The sequence below is a fragment of the Dermacentor albipictus genome, chromosome 3 (genome assembly GCF_038994185.2).
Source record: "Dermacentor albipictus isolate Rhodes 1998 colony chromosome 3, USDA_Dalb.pri_finalv2, whole genome shotgun sequence".
In the NCBI taxonomy this organism is placed as follows: Eukaryota; Metazoa; Arthropoda; class Arachnida; order Ixodida; family Ixodidae; genus Dermacentor; species Dermacentor albipictus.
This window is the reverse complement of record NC_091823.1, coordinates 25,690,312-25,713,431: the sequence shown is the minus strand read 5'-3', so window position 1 is coordinate 25,713,431 and position 23,120 is coordinate 25,690,312. Positions and strand designations below refer to the sequence as shown.

At 45.5% G+C, this 23,120-nt stretch overlaps 2 protein-coding genes across 3 annotated transcripts in view; one reads left to right on the top strand and one right to left on the bottom strand.

Moving 5' to 3' along the window:
* The window catches only part of LOC135903910 (myosin light chain kinase, smooth muscle-like), a 165,682-nt gene that overhangs the window by 65,061 nt on the left and 77,501 nt on the right, over positions 1-23,120 (bottom strand). The gene's annotated exons all lie outside the window — the stretch shown is intronic.
* LOC135903850 (uncharacterized) lies at positions 1,152-22,511 on the top strand. The gene is made up of 12 exons (XM_065434252.2): positions 1,152-1,181; positions 2,015-2,053; positions 2,757-2,772; positions 2,899-3,008; positions 3,625-4,146; positions 6,929-7,154; positions 9,157-9,319; positions 15,495-15,616; positions 15,793-15,919; positions 17,877-18,071; positions 19,610-19,738; positions 22,299-22,511. The coding sequence occupies exons 1-12, from the start codon at positions 1,178-1,180 to the stop codon at positions 22,497-22,499; spliced, it is 1,854 nt and encodes a 617-aa protein (XP_065290324.1). The 5' UTR covers positions 1,152-1,177; the 3' UTR covers positions 22,500-22,511.

The window sequence follows — 23,120 nt, the reverse complement described above, 5'->3', positions numbered from 1 at the left end:
CTATTAAAAAACGCGAGCGTCTTGCCATTGACAGGCTGGCTTTTTCGCACCGCTTAACCGTCCAGTGGCCGAGCGCACTTTACGCGCTAAGTTTCAACAGCAGCAGAATATGATCACGAAATGAAGCACAATATCTGGTGTGTCTTGCTAGATTAGATAGTAGCAAACGCAAAGAGTTGTACCTTCTCCCTCAAGGCCAGCAATATAATCGTATCCTACAGAATATTCGAAAATTCACGAATACATCTTTTTTTTTCGAATAATGTTCGATGGCATTCGAAATTTTCGAATATTCCCACACTGATAAACTGTTGTTGCTGGTTGTTCATTACCCTTTGTTAGTTGCTGTCGTTCTTCTTCTTGTTCTTCTTCTTCTTCTTCTTCTTCTTCTTCTTCTTCTTCTTCTTCTTCGTCGTCGTTGTCGTCGTCTCGTTTCGTTTTCCCAAACACTGGCGCATATCCACTATGGGAGATTGGCCAAGAAGCAGGTGGTCTTCCGTATGGTTACAATTAAAGCAAAACTGGATTGTTGTTGTTATTAGTGTTCTCCTTCTGCTTATTGTCGTTGTTGTTGCATAGTTGTCGTTGTCACATACTCACCGTGGGGGATCGGCCAATAATTGAGCGGTTTGGAGAAAGTGCATTACTCTTACAGGCACCACAAGAGCAAGGCTTGGTTTCATTTGGTGCCTGTGGATATGGCTCAACCCATTACGGGAGATCGGCCATGAATCGGGCGGCAGTAAGCGAGTGCAAGACGTCGTCGTCATGATCGCCTTAAGGTGTTGGCACATACCCACGATGGGAGATTGGCCCGGTTGGGGGCGTTATTTCATAGCACATTTCTTTCACTCTCGAAGCGACTTTGCTGTGTTCAAGATTAAATTTATTAGAATAACACACTTCTTGTGCAGAACATTTGATTATTTTCTTCGCTACCCTGGTATTGCCGAGTACGAAAAAATATGTAACAGAATGTGCTGGGATTCGTGTAAATGTGGTATGTGATTTGTTGCGCTCAGAAGATTAGACGCCACAATGATGTAAAACTCTGAGCTGTATTATTCTCATTTTCCTGCGCATAATAGACAATGGCAGCTCTAAGTTACTTAACTTGCTCTTTTCGTATTTAAATTTATGAGAGAGGAAGAAGAAGACACCTATAGAAAACGCCATCATGGGTGGGTTGAAAGTTCTTTTCTTGAATCCTCTATTGCCATTTCGTTTGGCAGGCATTAGCTAATTTAACAAAGCTACACGAACTTATAGCGAACCCCGAATTTCTGCAGTCACTAACAGATTTCTGACCTAAGAGACTTCCGACTCCTCTTAAGTGCATCACACCGGCATTGCTTGTCTCATTCTTTAGTACTACATAAGCCACTAGCGAAAATGACCTTTTGTTTTCCTTTAAACTATCCACGATGCTAAGAAGGAAGAAGCAGGCAAAGAAGGAAGAGGCAAGAAAAACGCTAAACGTTACGCTTAAGGACGTAACGGGATATGTGCCGTCCCATCGCCTCCTGCTGCATCGCCTTCCTCGCCTTCGTGTACGAGCTCATTAGCGTCGTTGCAGTTCTCGATGCAATCGTACCAATTCGAACAAGATTTCATACTAGGATAGGGCAGCGTTTGTGTCTCCTTCACCTTTGTTTCGTTTTGTCACGTCTGTAAAGAGCCGAGCTCGAAATCATGACTGCCCCCACGACGTTATTCGTGGTATGTAGCTTTTTCACGACAGCCAAGTTTGAAGGCATGTATGTACGTGCATTCCTTGCCGTGGCTGAAAACGACGAAGCATTACCAATGACGGTGTAAAAAGTTTCTGACGCATTATTCATGCCCTTTTATTTCCTTTTTTTTTGCTTCCCTATTTGATTCCAATTAGGTTTACCATATAACGCCAAGCTCGCAATACTGCCACGTAGTTTCGTATGTTGCAGGGCCTTATTACACGCCGTTAAATTTGTCCTGATTGCGGATTAACACTTGTGCATGTTTTATTTTCCATTAGGTGAGACCACCGAGATCACCGAGACCTCTGATTTGAGAGGTGCGTGAGTTATCTCCAAACTCATGGCTCGTAAGCACCATAACCGTCAGCTGTGAAATGATGAGATGCCTATCTCATCCCAACACCAAACGAAATATTTCGCTTCACTGTGTCCTCGCATAATATATAAAAGTATTTTCAAAGGGTTTTCGCAGCTTCGTCATGTCACTTGCACTTACAAGGGCAATAATTTCTGCGATACATGAAGCTTCTCTTCGTTACATAATCGTTTTACTTTAAACATATTTTGTCCCCGTGTGAATACCGGAACCTTGCACATCAGGTCATATCGGTAAAAGCTAAAAGCCGGCAGTTTTTTTTTTTTGCGCAACATACAGGTTAGCGCCTCTTTGTATAAAAGAGAATTTCTTGATGTCAAGCAATTTCTTACCGTAGAAATCTTGAAGTTGGTATCTTTGTCTGAAAAAAAAACGCGCACTCGCTTGATGTCTCTGCCTGTATCTAGAGGTCTGTAACGGTCACTGCATTGAAAACCACTGACGTCAACTTAACAGTGACTTAACGTGACGTGAAAATAAGATGGAGGAGAAGTGGCAGCGTTCGCCTAGAATTATTATGCCTGATCCGCGTCCGCCTTCACTGTTTTCGCCAATATGTCCATACAATTGATAATTCCAGTTTTTCCATTGTCTCGGGTCTGACTTCTTTTTTCAATTTCTCTCTTGTGCTTTTTTTTGCTTAGAAAAAAGCACGCTCGCGTAAGTATTCACTTTCGCAGCAAGCATACAGAAATTCTGCATGGCACATCAATCGCCATCAAACTGCCTCCAGCATTATATTCCCTGTGCACGCTGCAATGTTATCTGCGCGTGTTGTCCTTGCAGATACGAGACCGAACCGCAAGGCCAACGAACCAGGTATCTCACCCTGTCTGCCATAGCTATATTTGTTTTAACCGTCGGTGTGCTCCTTCTCATCATCATCACTAACCGAGGTAAGGCTGTTAATAACAAAACGCGGCCGTTTTACGTGCCCTGTCATTTGTAACTTTGTTCATTCCTCGCAGTACTTTCAACGGCGCGTGCACAGTTGCCCCAAGTATCGTTCGGAGGGCGCCGGTTAAATGAAATCAATGCACTGTTTGAACATCTCGAACGCGCTCTTGCGTGTAGATGTGAAATCGCGGGGATCTTTTTATAGAATTTATGAAGAGTATTTTCGTTCATGCTCTGCAAAACGAGTCAAATCTACTAGGCAAAAATGCGTTGTTAAAGTGATGTTGACATAAAAACGGTAACAAATACCAGTCACGTTCCGAATACACTTAACTCGCTAGAAAGCTTATTTATGCCTCTCTAAGAATAAGGGATGCAGAGCATAATCGAACATTTGGCCACAACGTTCTTATAGTGATAGAGAGACACTATCGCCGGCTGTAGTGAATTCGGCATTATGTTAAATGCCAACAAACAACTCAACAGAGAGCAGCGCGGCAGCAACATGAGGGCGTCTAGAAGTACCGCCTTCAGCTACGGTCACGTGTGCAGAGGTTTTGTTTATTTTCACAAGAGCTGTAGGCACGCGCTCATCGACTCTTCCACGCTCTCCAGGGGCGAAGGCAAGTCGCGAAGGGGCCATTGAGAAGACCGAGACCACCGTCATCAGAAACTATGTCTTCCGACGTCGGCAAGCCGCCACTCCCGACAAAGATACCAGTCGCACCGGCGTGTCGACTGCAAGGAAAGGCAAAAAATCTGTCACCAGGTCGTCGTCCGCGTCTACGACCGCAGATACCGACGAGGAACCCGCGGAAGCCACCACGCCACCCATTGAGACAAAAGTCGACTCGACCTCGCCGACCGCAAGGCTGACCAGGAAACCTGCTAAGAAAACAACGGCGAGTACCGCTACCAAAAAGCCTATCGCCAAGCTCAGCACCGCAACGACAACGTCATCCACGGCTGAGACCGCAGTCAACGTGACCTCGCCGCCTGCAAGGCTGACCAAGAAACCCGTTAAGGAAACAAAGCCGAGTAGGGCCAGCAAAATGCCTATCGCCAAGCTCACCGTCATTACCACAAAGAAACCTACGAAAGCTACTGAGAAGACGCCGGCTCAAGGACTGCCACCCGGTTGGTACCTTTATATCCATTTAGCTTTGATACCCAGCTTAAGCAATTCCATGATGGTGAGAAGCCCAATGTAATTAATATAATAATAACTGTAAAGACAAACAATTGCAGCGATAAGGCGGACATTTAGTAGCCTCCTAGCTGTGCGTTACTCTCCTCTCCCATGCTACTGAAGAAACCTCCAAGTCTAAATGCATGTGCGTATTCCGCCCCCAACAGGGTTATCCGTTCTTCGTAGGCAATCTGAAAAAGAGTTAGTGGTATGTTACAGAAAACAAGTCTAGTGACTGTTGGTTTCGAATTTTTGAGTAAGGTGGGCAATTTTTTATTAAAAATTTTCGAAAAACGAAACTATCAAGTTTACAACTCCGTAACTCAACAACGAAAAATGATCCTACAATTCTGTGAATTGCATCTGATAGTACATATAAGGCGGAAAACATTGATATGTTACACATGAATTAAAAAAAAGAATTTAACAATATGGAAATACAGATTTTGCACAACCCTTGTGAACAACGTAACAAATTCACGCAAGATGTAAAATGACATCGAATTTGTCCGCTTTGAATGATCTAATAGATACCGTTTACAGAACCGCGATATCTGTTCTCGATGCAGAGCTATGAATTTGTAAACTTCGTGCCTCTATTTTTTTCATACGATCTAATATTTGAAAATCTTTTTAACAAAATGCAAGCCCTATATCGAAATTCCGCTTCCAACAGTCACTAGAATTTAACTTTCTCTCTCAAATGCAGCAAATTTCATTAAAATGGGTCCAGAGGTTATCTCAGAAAAACGTTTTTTTTTCATTTTATATGTATTTGAATAGGCCGCATCGGAAATGGGCCCGAGCTAAAGCTTCCTCTTAAGAGAAAGTTCTAGCGAATACTGGTGCTAGATATAATGTTGCGATGGGGCCCGCCAGTCTTCAGCTACACACCCCTATACCCCACTCCTTCACCAAAACTGTTAGGAGGGGGAAGCGTTTACTTAAAGATGAGTTTAGGAGAAAAATGTCGCAGTTTCGCCCGAAAGGCGAAGCATCGATTGCGATAGCAAATTATTAGAGAGCTATACGAAGTAAGAGTGGTAGTTTTACCAGCCATATAAACTTCTAAAGATTCGCTTACTAAGTTAACAAGCATGGTGTCACACGCGCTTAGGCAAACATGAACACATCTCACTCGTTGAACGCGAACGCTCTCTGTTGAAACACTGGCGTGAGGAAGAGCGGCAGCAGCAGCGAGCGAAGTGACCTTTGTGCTGCCTCTCGCCTCAACGCGAACTAAGTGTGGTGAGCACAGCGCACACGAAGCCATCAGCCCTCGGCGCGCCTAGACTCTGTACTCACCGCAGGTGCATTTCAAGATTCGGCCCGCGCGGCCGCGCTCAGCCGCGCCACACGCAGCCGCCGCCAAAGCACAACGCCCCCCCCCCCCCTCCCTGCTGCCTTCCGCGCGTGAGATCGAGCCACCATGCTTCTCGCCTCATCCTCGCACGCTTTCAATCGCACCCACAACTTGCGGCGTGCGGCCGCGATGTTATCGCACTTGTACTTATTGTGGGATACCGCGGCGAAGGCGAAGTCGACGCCGACGACGGAAATGCGCTTTGAATGTCCATATAATTGCAGTCGCAACAAAATGGAAAAGGGCTGCCAAACGGAGCCACTTCAGACAAACGCACTTTCTCCTCCTCCTCCTCTTCCGTACTTACTGTCGCTATAGCGTAACACTATCTTTAGCGAAGGCGGTCAACCAGTAGTAAAGGGCACTTACGAACGGAAAGCTTTGTGAGCGCGGGTCTAGAATGGGTGCCAAGTCGAAGGAAACGCGGTGGGGGGAGGCAGAAAGTTAGATGGGCTGGTGAGATTAGAAAATATTTGTAAGCCGGGCGCGAGACTTAGTTTGCGCTGTGTATGCAGAGACGAAATGAATCACTACCGCTAGCTGAAATTATTTCCAACTCACCACTCTTGGAAGAGATTAGGAAACACAGCTCGGCCCAACTTGTCTTTCTGTGCTATATATTATGAACGGATTCCTACTCACCCAGCACTCCACCACACTGAAACCCCCTCACCTAATTCTCTATATACTTATTTGTTCCCAATAGGCACCTATTTCTGTCGAATGAAAAGTCAGTTTCGCCGCACTCACAATTCTTGCGTTTTCAGAATCACTAACACGCCACTTCGGCAGAACTAATAAAGTATTTTCGATTATTGACTGAATTTTGTCAAGTTTACTAAATGTGAACTCCATGCGAGAACTCTCTCCAGGGACGTTAGATACGCGCACTCATTTCATGCATAGCCATACTTGGAAGGCACCCATCCAGCCACTTGAAAAATTTGCTGCATATGAAAGCGCCATGAGAAACGATGGGGAAAAAAAATGAACCCGCTACATGATGGCATAACCGATACCGAGAGCAAACTCCAAGACGTCTATCCTCCAACTCATTTTACTAAAACTTCTTAGACATACAACAAAGCCGCACAGGCCCAATGAGGCCCGTGTTTCGATACGTATGCGATAGCTTCCAAATATGACTATTTTTACGCTAGCTCTTGCTTTCGATGAACTATTGTGGCGTTCTCAATCGCGCACGCAGCCCCTGAAAAGGTTGTGATTTCGTGTCGATTTCATGACGGAATCGTATGCAAGGATGCGATAAAAGTGGACGCGATCGTTAGCACAGATGAAAGACGGCAGGTAGATTCCAGCGTTAAAACGCACCTGCTTGCTTTTGGTCCCCCGCCATCTGCGCCCAGAGCTGGGAGAGAGGCCGCTCGTGTGCGCGTTCGGCAACGGCAGTCGCGACGCGCTGGTGTTCCCCACGGACGGCCTGTGCGACGCCGTGTTCTTCGACTCGCTGTACAAGTACCCCGGCTACGTGCTCGCCAGTGTGGACAACGGCTCACTGGCGCCACTGCGCCGCTTTCTCAACCACGCCAGGAGGTACAAGCGGACCCGCTTCGGCGTGGGAGTCGCCGCAAAGTGAGCGCGCTCTTTGCTGTTGCCGTCGCGATTGTTCGTGACGGTATGCCACCGCAATATAGCGAGTCGTATCGCCCAAGTTCCGAAACCACGCGTCACCCCACTCTCCTCACAATATGCACGTCTGAATAACTACGTCGAGAGATAATTTAGCGGTTACACTTACTTGGCCACTCGCCGTTTTGTTAAAAGCTATGGAGCACTGCAACAGCGCATCTTTAGCTCCCTCCTTCTCTCTTTCTATCTGTCTATCAGATACCCATGTGTGGTGGTTTTGATTTATTTATTTATTTATTTATTTATTTATTTATTTATTTATTTATTTATTTATTTTATTTATTTATTTATTTATTTATTTATTTATTTATTTATTTATTTATTTATTTATTTATTTATCTATTTATTTGTAATGTGTTGTTCTGTTCTCTTTTATTCGGTGGTGTTCTTTTTCCCTTGTTTTGTTTTGTTCTCTATTGCTTGTTTTGTCTTTTTCTCTTCGGTGTTCGCTTTGCTTTGCTTTGCTTGCTTGCTTGCTTACTTGCTTACTTGTTTCAACAGACAACGCCATTAAAATTCCGTAGGATGTAACCGAAGGCGCACAATCCGAGATGTAATTCCACTGTTCCCATAAAGCGCTGACGCCTGGCACCTCGGGCACCCACGTGACCACAAAGAACCACGCTGCCTGGCACTTAGCACTGCACAGTGTTATGCGCGCGCCGCATGTAACACTCATTTGCAGTTTAGGGCAGCGCGTGCCGGAATTTAACTCTGTCCTGCGGGAACCGATAAATGATCAGCTCTCGATTGGACCCTCCGTTGTAGCCCAGTAACTATTGTGCTGCGCTGTGAGCACGAGGTCGCCGGTTTGATCCCGATCGTGGCGGCCACCGTTGCATGTGAGCGATATGCGAAAACACTCGCTTACTTAGATTTATCGGCACGGTAAATACCCTTAGGTGGTCAAATATAATCCAGAGTCTCCCACTATGGCGTGCCTAATATTCAGATAGCTGTTTTGGCCCGTGAAACCTCAGTATTTCTAGCCTTTAATAGCGTGAAAGAGCGTAGGTTAGGGCGTGTTAGTATTCCATAACTGAGGCTTTTAGCGCACGAAAAGGGACGAAAGACAGTGGCAAGACGCGGACACAGCGCTAACTTCCAACAATTGCTTTATTCCACAAAACGGTACACATATATATAGGTAACACACAACACCGTACGCATGCGCATATGTACTGATCTCTAGTCAAATGAGACAGCAACGAGGCATGTGTAATGGAAAGTTAAAATGATATCAAAGATGAAAGAACGACCATGCATAGCTAATTTTTTTTTGTAATTGCAAGATTAAAATGTAATCTCCATCAGGCCACCCTCTGTGTCACATTTAAAAAATCGAATTCTTTATTTGAAAGATTTATTGAAGGCGCGCTAACACAAGCGCTCCCTAAACTAGTGATCTTCGCCGCTTCAATAATCTCACGTGTTGTTTGCGCTGGGCTTCTTCCTATCGCCATGCACTGTTGATAAATGGGACTGCACCCATGCTTTCTGCAGTGAAAAGCCACAAATACACAAATAATGTGCGAACTGGAGGAGCGTGGCATCTGGCTTTTCACTGCAGGTAGGGTTGCAGTCCCAGCTTAACAATACCCGTTTCATTGCTCATCGATTGATTAAACTAGTGCATAGGATGCCTGTCACTCCAGTAACGAGTGTCGCGATGGACGGCCCGTCACGCAAACGTCGAAACACCACGAAATGTTATGAATGGAGGGAACAGCCTCGATTTCCCCCGATGTTATTCGAACATGTATCCGGCGTCGGTACCTTTCACTCCTGACAGACTAATCTCACTTGTTGATTTAAGTGTGTGTGGTCTTCCGTTCTTGCTTTCTTTTCACAATTATTTCTTAATCGTTCCTCGAATGCTGAAATAGAGGTGGTTACAAAAGGTCTGATTTCCTCTACATTGTCGCCACCTCTTTTTTCCATTCAGGTACGTGGAAATGGCGAGGGCCGAGTTCTTGTCTAACACAGCCGAGAGACACTACATACCGTACTTGTGGGCCAACAAGGTGTACGACCTCGGCGTTCTCGATTTCATTCCTGACGAAACAACGAAAGTTGACCAAGTGAAGCTGGTCTTCGACTTGCTCAAGGTACGCGATGTCACTGGATATGACCTTCGTGATATAGGTATTCCTCGTTGGTACAAACACGTGAGACACATCTGCGAGACTCACACCTTCAGTAACCTTTGGTAAACAGACACCTTTTTGGTAACCTCCTTGAAAATGGCATTGATGAAGCAAACATTCACTTTCTAAAGAAGAATCCACTCAACAGATGGCCGTCGAAGTGGTTTGCAGGTATTGGTTCCTGCAACATGTCTTGGTAAACTCAGTCTCAAAAACTGCAGTAAAACGAATTAAAAGGAAGACCATGTGATATGTGAGGGTTGCTTATTTTGCTATTTATTTAATCTTGACAGCGCTTAGCCCCGCGAGCCTCAACATATTTCTTATATTGAAATTATAATAATCAATCATAATTTTGAGTTTGATAATTCAAAATTATGGTTAGAAATGAGAAACCTAACGCCAAAACCATATTAGAGTTGTTGAAACAAGGTTCTGTTATCAATAACACGGTAAACTAATAACGAATTACTTAATTACTATACAAATTGTTTTACCTCTACAAACAGTTTTTATTGGTACTAGTATAGTGTCCATGGTAAGAAATAAAAGTGATCAAGTTCAAATTTTTGGCAAACCAATTCTGCGAAAGCCCGCAAGGTGGAGAAAGGTCCATGAAAAGTAAAACTGTCATCCACCCGATTGTAGCATGAAGCTACAAAGGAAGCCCGATATGGGTTTCTCAAGAAGAAAGCTTGGTGCTACAGTTAGGTGGACGACAATTTTTCTTTTCATGAAGCTTCCACCCAAACACAAAGCCACCGACGATAATGAGACGATCACAGTTAAAAAGGCCAAGTCCGTTAAACCTCTTCAGAAAAGACAGAATGAACTCGAAAGCAAAGTGGACATTCTAGAAAACAAACTAGACATCATAGTTACACGCTTTAAAGACCTGGGCACGCAAATTACCCAGCAAGTTACACAGGCTATTATGACGCAAATACAACAACAATTTAACACAATCGCTACAAAATTTACCAACATTGAATCTCGTATGAAGTCATGGGGACCACAAACCAGTGGAGGTGGCCCCATCAAAACAACCAGTAAACCATATAGTAAACCCTTGACACCTACGGTGGAGGGAACCCGAAAACTGTAACTGCCACCATGGATCGACACGACCATTATACTATCTGGAAATGGAATTGTCGCGGATGCAAAAAGATCCCGCTTACAACACCTAATTAATAAGGGACACCCTGATGTCATAATGCTACCGGAGCCACACTGTAAGGCCAAATTATCTGGGTTTAGATCATTCTGTAGTGCCGACGGGGAGACCAGAGCTGTCAGCACTCTAGTCAAACGTGCCTACACGGTCGTTCAGCATGATACAGGCATTGCGGATGTAGACGATATATTAATCGAGTTAATACCTACCAGAAAAAACAATCAAAGTCTATTTCTCCTTAATGTTTACAGTAACCCAAGAAACAAACGTCCCAATTTCCGATTACTTCTCCGCAAGACTCTCACTATCACAGAAGGCAGAGCCTTAGTGATTGGGGGGATTTCAATGCTCAACACGTGGCATGGGGATGCAAATTTGAAAACCCCAAAGGTAGACACCTATGGCTAGAGGCACAACAAGGGGGCCTTACCCTCATCACCGACCCGTCAACACCTACGAGGTGGGGGTCCAGTGTTAGTGTGGACACTGCGCCAGATCTCACCTTTACAAAAAACATTAGGGATGCGAAATGGATTAACACCCAACAGGATCTAGGCAGCGATCATAATATCCTCGAAATCACTGTTAAGACAGGGTCACGCAAATCTAAGGGCAAACAACTCAAAATTGTAGATTGGAACAAACTCAAATTCGCAAGAAAAATTATAATACTATCACAGACATGGTGCACTGCAGCACGTAGCTTAAGCAGGATGTTAACGCAGCCACACAAGTAATCCCCCAGGACGCGTAGGTGGAACAGGCAGACAGTAAACTCCTACACATATGGGAAGCTAAAGCTCTTGAGGAGATGGAAAACTCAGAGACACAACAGGACGCTCCGACGCAGGCTGGACCGGCTTAACAGAGATATAGAAGCATACGCACAACAGCTCTGTAACCTACAATGGGAAGCAACATGCACCAATATGAATAATCAATTAGGATAGTCCAGAACTTGGAACTTCCTCGAGCACTTTTTGAATCCTGAGGAAAGTAAAGCCACGTACAGAAAAAACGAACAAAATCTTGCATGCATATGACACAACTGGGCCGCTATTTGGTAGCGATGCCTTATGCCTTATTCTATGCTATTCTTATCATCCACCACACACGGCCGCCTGATCCCGTTGATAATGTGGGTAGACCGTCGCTCTGACCACTGGCCAAGCGCGAAAAGCCTGAAAAAGCATAGAATCGGAAAAGGCATCGCTACAAAATACCGGCCCTGAAGCAGCTTTTATCGATGAGATAGCCGCAAGGTACTTATCTCGGGCTAAGCCAGCAATTCACCCAGATTACACAGGTACCAGAAACAGACAATTAGACGAAGGGATTAGCGAGGCGGAATTGAGAACAGCTCTACAAAAGCTTAACACTACATCTGCGCCGGGACTGGACGGAATAACAAACAAGACGATCCGAAATCTCGATGATTCCTCTCTCGAACAACTTATCAAATATATGAACGAATGCTGGCCATCCGGTACAATACCACAACAATGGAAAACCGCCCAGATTATTCTAATACCTAAACCAGGCAAGCGGCTACAGTTGGAGAACCTGAGACTCATTTAACTCACGTCCTGTGTGGGCAAACTCATGGAGCACTCATAATGGCAAAGCCTTTAGCGCAATTCAAAAAATACAGGGACGTGACAGAGACACAGGACAGCGTTAACTTTCAACTGACGTTTATTGAAGCACAGAGGCAAATATATAGCGAAGCAGGCATGAAGGATACAATACAAAAGACAAATCACGCTCTACGCATGCGCACGTCATCACCGTCCACGAACGCGATTTCCTTGTCAGAAATATTAACTGACGGTGTACTAACACAATCTGTTCCGTTCTTTCGAATGAGCCGGGCTTTGATTATTTCACGCATGTAGCGGTCTTTGCCCCTGGCCCCCACTCTGCATGCGCCGAACATTGGTTTGCACTCTAGAAGAGTTGACTGTTGGGCTAGTTGGTCGTCCATATTTGAAGTAGTAGCTTAGCGCAAATAAAACCACGGACACAAGGAAGACAGACAAGGACAAACGCTTGTCCTTGTCTGTCTTCCTTGTGTCCGTGGTTTTATTTGCGCTAAGCTACTACTTCAAAAAATTGGTTTGCACGTTTTGCTGGGACAATCATGGCCATGTTCAGAAAGGTTTCTGCCCCATGGTTTTGCCAAGGGCTTTGCCATTATGAGTAAACTACTAACTAGCTCAAGAATCAGCCTTGTTGAACTTCATGGAGCACGTTGTCCTAACGAGACTGACCAACTATCTCGAGGATAACGACGTTCTCCCCCCTACAATGTTGGGCTTCCGGAGAAATTTGTCCACACAGGATGCAATTCTCCAACTTAAGCATCAAATTATAGATAACACAAGTTGGTACGCCAAAGCTATCTTAGGACTGGACCTAAAGAAAGCGTTTGACAGTGTTACCGACGCAGCAATACTAAACAGAATAAATGAGCTATGCTATAGGCCAGCGAGTATACAGTTATATACGAGACTTCCTTACTAACAGAAAGGCACACATTAAGATAGGAGACCTTAACTCCGAAGAACTAAAGATCGGAAGCGCAGGTACGCCCCAAGGTTCAGCAATATCACCAATGCTGTTTAACCTAGCTCTTATCGGATTACCAGCAAAGCTACAGGAAATCGATGGCCTCAATCATACCATCTACGCTGACGATACACCCTCTGGGTAAGCGATGGAAACGATGGACAGGTTGAAAACATATTACAACGTGCAATAGAAGCAGTTGAGCAATACCTAGCAGGAACCGGACAGGCGTGTTCGGCAGAGAAATCTGAGCTCCTCATTTATGTACCATCGCGACGTGGCCGAAAACCACGCAACTACGAGGAACGAAACAATCCGCAAATTCACCTAACCACGGCAGATGGTACGCCCACACCCAAGATTGACAAGATCAGAGTAGTGGGCCTCAACATTGAAAGTAACGGCTACAGTGGAGAGACCATAGGCAAATTAGACAATATAACATCTCAACTCATGCGGTTACTTAAACGAATAGCCAACAAACATCGTGAAATGAAAGAAGGCAATCTGCTTAAACTAGTCCAAGAGTTGGTAATAAGCAGAATAGTATACGTGGCACCGTACCTACGATCGTACTCGTCAGAAAAATATAAATTAGACTGCTTAATCAGAAAAATCTACAAGCAAGCAATCGGACTCTCCATCACCACCAGCAACGATAGACTACTGCAGCTAGATCTCCAAAATACATTGGATGAGCTGATCGAGGCACAACGAATAGCACAATACGTACGCATGTCCAAAACTAAAACAGGTAGGCGAATATTGGATCGCCTAGGTATAAGGTATCATACCCAACATGGCGTCAAAGTAGATATGCCCTGACACATCAGAGACATGATAACCATACCTCCAATACCCAAGAAAATGCATCCTACCCACCATCAGGGTAGACGGGAAAGCAGAGCACGAAATATACAGAAGAAATTCGTTAACAGCATGCAAGGATGCCACATTTGTAGACGCAGCTAGATACAGACACAAGCGCGCCTACACAGCAGTGGTGATATATTACGAGGGAAAATGCACGACGAGCGCTACAGTCAACACGCTACATGCAGAAACAGCAGAGGAAATAGCGATTGCGCTAGCCATAGCACAAACACCAGCGGGCGTAATCATCAGTGATTCCCAGACGGCCATACGAAACTTCGCCAACGGTCGAATCTCCCCAGAGGCACTACGACTCCTAAAATTAGCTAATAACCGCGACAAAAGTGTCGATCTCATCTGTGCACCCGCTCACACACTACCAGACGGTAGCAATGACGCGGAGCACCACATGGCTCGAGAGCTTACGGGCCGATCCTCGGTTAGCCCCGCGTCACCGACTACCTATGAGTGGGAGCGGGGAGATCGAATGACCAGATGTCACGAAATTACACAACGCCATAGATTGCAGAGACGTACATTCCCGCCACCGCACGCAAGATTAAGCAAGAAGCAGTCTGTCGAATGGCGGAAGTTACAGACCAGATCCTATCCGAGTCCAGCTATTATGCACCTGATACACCCAGATTTATACACGACGGACAAGTGCAGACATTGCGACTCTAGAGCCACCCTGGAGCATATCCTATGGGAATGTCCAGCTGTAATACAGGATAACGGTGACGCAGCCTCAAACAGCGAAAGCCTCCGCGCGCGCTGGGAGCCTGCGTTGCTCAGCTCGTACCTGCAGCAGCAACACTGGGCCGTCCAGCGAGCCGGGGAAGCCGCCAAGGGCCAACGACCCCTGGGCGAAACCTAGGCGGGGTCCAGGCCCACCCCACCAAATTGCAGGGCACCGAATAAAGTTATTTGAATGAACCTTCCTGCACCTCCCGGGCTTTCGCAGTATTTATTTGCCTTATTAAGTGTCCCTGTGCTTCGAGTTCTCAATTAATTCACCCTCGCACTGCGATCTGCTAGCCTCCTGGTTAGCTCAGATGGTATCGCGACCGACGCGGAAAGGTGTCGGTCTCGGATTCGATCCCCCATACTAGGATAAATTTTCCTTCACTTGCGAAGCTGTCTTTCTCCAACCCGCCGTGGTTGCTCAGTGGCTATGGTGTTGGGCTGCTGAGCACGAGGTCGCGGGATCGAATCCCGGCCACGGCGGCCGCATTTCGATGGGGGCGAAATGCGAAAACACCCGTGTACTTAGATTTAGGTGCACGTTAAAGAACCCCACGTGGTCAAAATTTCCGGAGTCCTCCACTACGGCGTGCCTCATAATCAGAAAGTGGTTTTGGCACGTAAAACCCCAAGTATTATTATTATTATTGTCTTTCTCCTTTACTCTTTTTCTAAGTTTTTCCTTGTGAAATGACGTTCGGGCTTTGCGGAACTAATTTCAATCAGTTTTCTCTGTGATCATGCGTACATGTTTCAAATACTGCGATTTTACAGGACTACAAGCTACTTCAAACTTTCACACCGATGTGGAGCGGACCGAAAGCCTACGTGGTTCTTGGTATCGCACTGTTCAAGAAATACGACAGCATCTACGAGGACTTCAAATATCGAATGAGGTATGATCTGCCTGGAACAGAAAGTTGAGACTTTCGAGCTGAATAATGAAGTTGGTGCTGACAAACTGCGGGGCAAAAATCACCTGTATGAGAGACGACGATACAAATAGCATAAGTCTCTTGGTGTGTCAAAGCTCGACAAGCACCCTGACTGCCGTAATTTGCGTTACTTTCAGTGAAAACCCTGTGGACGTGCTAATACTGCGCACTCACTTCAGCGGACGAGACGACGCGCGAGAGGATTGCGTCATACAGGGCTCCACATACTGGAAGGGTTCTATCACGCAATACCATCCTAGCCTGGTGAGTAAATTGCCGGTTGGTGGGTGCGAGCTGCACTGCAATGCAAGCTTTATTGAACACATCAGTGGATCGTGCACTTTGCTTACGCCCGCAACAACGCGCAAGATGACGCAACTCGAAGTTGTTAGACGAGGTATTTAGCAAACTTGCACGGAGTGCCGTATGTTAACGAATACCTACCCCCTGGAGCAAAAATTTAGAGACAGTAGCATAAGGGGGGGGGGGGGGAATGAAAACGTACTGCGCTACAATTGTTATACAGGGAATCTTTTCAGTGTATTGCACTGGCCGAACTCATAGAGGTGGCCGCATCATCTTATCTCCGGGTCGACCTAGGCTGCGAAAAAAAAAAATTTCGTGACATCTGTGGCATTCGCATTACTGTTCGCGAATGTACACGGCGGTTCACTGTTAAAGGGAAAACATAAGTGAAAAGCACGCGTTGTTTTTTTTTTCTCTGGCAACTGTATACCATCGGCTGACTTTGCAGCGTATTACTAATGATTGGTGGTACTGGCACGTATCTACACACCTGCGCAGTGCAGAGAACTAAATTCAGCCAGTAATAGCGCCAGCCAAGTTAGAGTGTTCCCTTGCATTGTGTACCGCACTGTACATAGAAAAATTAGACAGACCTGCTTTTCGCAGACATGAAGGCATGCATTCCAAGAGTATATCACTTTAGAGTATATCAAAGAAGTATCAAATAAGTGCGAGAAGTACTGTGTGCTCACTAGCTCCAAAGCTCGTTGGGACTCTTCGAGTAGCGGTTGTCGCGACACAGTGCATGACCTGACACAGCGCTGAAGCGAGTGAATTACAGTCAATATGTGTTACAGCAAACAACTTTAAGTGCTATAAATAGTTCTATACAAGAGATAACTCAATATACCTAAACTCGCCTACAACAAATCTAAATAAACATTTTTTGATGGGTTGGTTAATACGAATTTCTTATCCCCAACGGAGTAAGTAAGTAATGAAGGAACGTTGTGACGAAAAAAAAACGAAACTACGCTTAGTAAACAGTAATTGTCTTGAACTGTTTCTCACCATCCCTAGAAATGGCTTCCTTGATGCTCGATATTGTGCAGACCTACTTCCGTCTATTTTCCGCATGGTAGGCGCAGTTATGCGTGGCGCGAGACATCCACCACAGAAAGCACTCGGAAAAGAGAAGCATGTCAGAAAGACAATAAAAACACCTCCTCTGAACGTTTCCTATCGTTCACAGCATGCAAGATACTTGATGGCATGGGCAGCGAAAACGGTGACCGTTGCGTTGGTGTGCTTTCCGCGGCAGGCTGACGATAGCGAGCGTACACAGAACGGGAAGAGGAATTGTGAAAAACAGTCTAGGAGCTAAGTTAAACCCAGTGGAGTAGCCGCACTGGGGTATAGGCAATTACCGTGATGCATTCGAAGCACGTGTCAGGGGACCGAATTCACAAAACTTTTCTTTCCTATGTGATATTTGCTATCGGCAGGCCGCCATCGATAATGGTATGTCCGGCACCAGAATTGGCTGGAATTCGCTAAGCAATTCTGGCGTAAGAGCTTTTTGTGAATCCGGGCCCAGGCTCAGCAGTGTTGCGACGAGATGTTTGAAAGTATAATTACACGGTTCTATGCCCCAAAGCAACAAGCAGGCGATAAAGTGAGGGGGTCTCTGCATTATTTAGACTAATGGTGTTCTTTAACGTGCGTGAAGATGAGACTACTAAATACATTTACTACAAGTTGCTGAGAGGGTATAGTTCAACTGCGAGATATTTTAAAAATCTGCTAAAAATCACACTGGGCCTTCTATTGACACATGCGCCTACGGCAGCTGAACGAGTGCTGCTGCCTCCTCATTTGATGGCTCGTAAAAGTCCTCGCCTAACTCTATGCAACCGATCTCCACCCCACCGCCTATTTTCTTTTTTTCCTTTCTTCTTTTCATTTTTTGTCGCAGAACTACACGCTGATGTATATGGGCAACAACAAGGAAAACCTGGCAATCACGAAGCCGTTGATATCCATGTCACTAGCTGGGCGCTGGTACAGATCCAAGGTTGGCGGCCAAAACAAGAGTGCTTACATGATCGGGGTCAGATGTAAGCCTTACGAAAGCAAGGAATATCTCTACGAGCTGCAGGGGTTCACTTACGTGAGTACATTGTGAAGCTAATGCGGAGTTTCATGTTTGCAAAACGTAATATAGCTCCATTTAAGCTCTCGATTACACTTCCAAGCTCCATTATCGCATACGTATTATACTAGCGTTGTACATCCTATGGAAATGTTTGGCGCGGTTGATCGGGTTGCTCCCTGGGTGTGGGTGTGTTTGTGAGTGGAAGGGGGGGGGGGGGGGAGGGGGGCACGAAAGCTTTCTGTAAATATTATCCAAGGTAACTCTGGCGATGCGATCGTTCAGGTATCAAGGGAATGATCATTAGTGCATGACGTTGTCTATTCCTTGTCCTTGTGGCTTCAGACGTTCTTGTGGCCTAATTTACTACACTTTATATGGCTTTATGGGCCTTAATTTTAAAGCAAGCCTATTTTTTCTAGACGCACAAGGCAAAAAGATTCAATGCTGGCTGCTCCACATTCAATGCAAACAACTGAACTTATAACGTTGTATTTCGCTAGAAATGATCAATATGCAAAGTCACAACCATTAGAAGCCAGAAGGACGAAATTTAGGCAAATCTGTGCACTAAACATCATTCCCTTGCTGGCCGAAAACCACCATGCTTGCAGCTGCTACAGAAGCGCTAGTAGTCGACTTAGTGAGATTTAGCAGGAAACTGTATTCGGTATGGATTTGATCGAGTCAAGGCCTTGAAACCTTGCTTCGTCCGGTCTATATTTTTCTCCTGCTGGCCTCGTTAGGCTCACACTTTGGAATTGTTTAGTGATGTGCAATCGGCTTATACCATATTTTAAAATGTAGTACGTATATCCACTGTCATGGTTAATTGAAGGGGTCGCTCGGGCGGAGCAGATGCCGGCCTGTCATAACAAAGGCAGGCTTGTACTTGACGCTAACAAAGTTCGCCTCCTTCCAAGTCTCTGATATTTCATCATACTTGCTTTCCTCGGAAAAAAATAGTATAACTATTATTATTTTTCTCATAATTATGATTTATCAATCTGTCGATAATAAATATTGTATATTTTACTGGTGCTTCAAAAAAAAATAAAGTGTGTACATTTTATTTTATGGTCTCACTTCGTACTTCTCAGCCATTGTGATACCGCATAATTGTATTGCAAATTTTCCGAGAAATAATGTTCGAAACTTTGGTCCCTGTCCGTTATCTTAAATTTACTTTATACTGAAGTGTACCAAGCAGGGTCCGAATTTAAAAAGCTTGTGGTACGTAAATGCTTTTTGCTATTGGTCGACCACTTTCGCTAATAATAGCACCAGCATTAGGATTGGCTGAAATTTTCGCTTACAAACAATTCTAGCGCAAGAGGGCCAGTTTCTCGCTATACTTAAAACTGCTCTAAATGCTACTCGCCTAGCGATCGGCGCAAAGAAATAATAGGGTCAAAGCGTGCGCTTAGCCCTTATTTCCACAAAGCTACTAATGTACATACGATATCTGTTACGGATTTGTATCATCTGGCTACCCACTAACCTCTTACACACGCCTTTCTCCTTTCTTTGTCGTTTTACGCACGGCAATTTGCCAGATCACAGAACATCCATCGTACGGGCCAAACCACACGTTCTTCGACGACAAGCGTTTTGTGATGGCCTCCTACGACCCGGTCAAGGGATACGCTCTCATCTTCGACTCCGCAGCCACGATATACATGAAGGCGAGTAATGGTGGGCTCTGCCGCAATTAAATTATTTCTTCGCTTTGTAGTCAAAAGTGACCGAACAAAGAAAATCTCAGCTTGGAGCCAACGTTTTGACAACGACAAAACAGCAAGTTTTCGGAGCGTTACTTCGGTGCACTGCTGCTCACGAGCTGCAGCGTACCGCCAAAGCGCAAATAACACTTCTTCGGACAAACCTCACGGCCAGCTCACAGGAACAGAACGTAGCCCACATTGCTGCGCAGAATTTTGTGACGCAGATGCTGTGCTCCGTCGTTATGCTGAGTCGGTGAGTCGGTGCAGTGCAGCCTGCTTAAGAAGTACTACTTTCGCACTCGCCAGGCCCACAACTTGGTTTATGAGGGGCGGGGTTAGGCAGAGTTAAGTTAGTTTCGTGCAAGCAAATATCCCATCCGTCCTTGCTTGTCACGCTGTGGCATCGATTGCCCGTGTTTCGGCACGGCACTTCCCGAAGTCCTTGAACGAATTTTCGCATTTGAACGAATTTCGCATTTTGAAAGTGACGCTTTCTCTGCGAACTCTCCCAGACTATCCTGACCGTGGCTGTTGGGTGCTGTCTTGCCGAATAGATCACACTTCAAAAATTTTTTAAAAATCAGAAAAAGTTGAACCGAGTGCCCGATGGTGGGATAAGAGCCTCAGTCGTCAATACCGATGTGGTCAGAGTGGTCAGAGCCTCAGCCCGATGCTCTGACCACTATAGGTTAAATCGCACACATGCCTCCTTCGTGCGGACACCAACCGGTTCATTGAGCGTGTGTCGAATTGCGTAGCACGGGTACACATGTCGCGCACACCAGTTTCCTTTGCAGCCAAAGACGCAGAAATGAAACGGGCAACATTTACAGCATTTCATTAGCCGCTTCATGGAAGCTTCGCTTAAAATAGGTTTCGAGATATGCGTTGGATCTGCATAGTTGTTTTTACAGCCCACTTACAACCTTTCCAGTCGCTTACACCTTTTATACGTGCGGCAGTTGTGGCTCACAGTGTTTCAATAGCTCAATTGTGGCGAAACAGTGACTCAACTCATCGTCAGCATAGCGTATACCGAGATATTTTTGGGATGGTTCAGGTTACGAGTGCACTTAAGAACATTGGAAATGTTGGGGCGCATCAATGAAAAAAAAATCTGGAAGCATGACATTGCTTTGCCAAGCCAACTACATCTCGCGCTCGTTATGTAATGGCCCGTTCGGTCCGACAACAGTACTGAAGCACCCCGCTCACGGTTTCCAGAAGTTTCTTTACGTTGTTTGGTTGGTCCTTAACTTCTCAAGTCAGTGTGCCAAGCTTGAAATCGCGTGGGGAGACGAACCTACTCAGAAATCCTCACTTACTTCTCACGCAAGTCCGTCCGTCCGTCCGTCCGTCCGTCCGTCCGTCCGTCCGTCCGTCCGTCCGTCCGTCCGTCCGTCCGTCCGTCCGTCCGTCCGTCCGTCCGTCCGTCCGTCCGTCCGTCCGTCCGTCCGTCCGTCCGTCCGTCCGTCCGTCCGTCCGTCCGTCTGTCTGTCTGTCTGTCTGTCTGTCTGTCTGTCTGTCTGTCTGTCTGTCTGTCTGTCTGTCTGTCTGTCTGTCTGTCTGTCTGTCTGTCTGTCTGTCTGTCTGTCTGTCTGTCTGTCTGTCTGTCTGTCTGTCTGTCTGTCTGTCTGTCTGTCTGTCTGTCTGTCTGTCTGTCTGTCTGTCTGTCTGTCTGTCTGTCTGTCTGTCTGTCTGTCTGTCTGTCTGTCTGTCTGTCTGTCTGTCCGTCCGTCCGTCCGTCCGTCCGTCCGTCCGTCCGTCCGTCCGTCCGTCCGTCCGTCCGTCCGTCCGTCCGTCCGTCCGTCCGTCCGTCCGTCCGTCCGTCCGTCCGTCCGTCCGTCCGTCTCTCTGTCTGTCTGTCTGTCTGTCTGTCTGTATGTCCGTCTGTCCGTCCGTCCGTCTTTAAAGAAAGCTGAGAGCTCCTCTTGGAGATAGAGGGAGTAAAGGGAGGGAGCGCAAGGGAATGAAGAGTAATAGAAGAGAAGGATGGCATTGATTGTGTAGAAAGAGAACAATTATTTAATGAAACTGTACAGGCGTGCCTGGCTGCACGGTTAACGTGCTACTCAAGGTTAATGCCATGATAAATGAAATTATACACACAGGGTCGATTGCGAAAGGTGCGCACAAAGTCTCATATCCGAACCAGTACCCGTAAAGAACGTGAAGAATTCTATTTACAGCCCATACTGGTAAGACTGCGACTTACGGGGTGGGCATTACAGAACTGTGTCCTACTAAACTAACTAAACTTGAACGTTGTCATCAATGTCCCGTTAACGCTGTCCCTGTTCAAGTTAATCCTTAGAATGCTGAATATATATATATATATATATATATATATATATATATATATATATATATATATATATATATATATATATATATATATATATATATATATATATATATATATATATATATATATATTGCCGCTAGGTGTCATATCATATTCACGCGCATTGACTGTACATGTACATGCCACATACTGAGAACCATTGTGTCGAATTTGCAGATGTGCCTGTCCTACACCGACCAAAGCGCCTTGCCATTCGGCCTCGCGCTGTTCGATGCCGAGTACGACGACTGGTCCAAAAAAGTCAACAACACCGGCGGCTTCCCTCTCATCCGCTCGGCTAGGAAAGCCCTGAACGACATCGAGAATAACACCGCAGGCGATTCCCCTAAGTCTATGAAATGCGTAGCTCCCAAATAAAGGAGTTATTCGAACGGTGCCTGCAAAGTGAGGGGTTCTCTAAAGAGTTCTCCAATGTGGAGAATCTTTATCCCACATAATAACTCCCATATCGGCTGGAACCAAAATATCTCCACTGCATTATGGCGCTTATCAGGAGACGTTTATCTGACAGAACCTGCAAGGTTAAAAGCAGCGATTGACAAGCATGGAGGACGCTTTGGCGATGAGTAGGCGCATTTCATGCCACTCAAAACAAAAAAGTAACATTACAATCGTACATTCATGGTTTCTGAAAAAGCATGGTGCAGTTAAAAAAGAATAATTTAGTTGCGAGCCTTCAACGGGTACGTTAACTAAAGATGCAAAGATGGGACTGAGACTAACTCAACTTTTAACGAAAATAGGTGGCGCGCAGAGAAAAGCAGCAAGAAACCTCGATCCCAACCTGCTCAGCAACGATTCAGGAGTGACATAATATTAAGACTAGATTTTATCTCAATTTGGTTTGTCCTAACATCGACCAATTTGGTTTGACCTAACATCGACCATAACATTCTACGAGAAATAACGTAACCCACTGCCCCGGGGGATATGATAACGATGACGATGATAATGATGATGGCTTATTTAATGGCATGT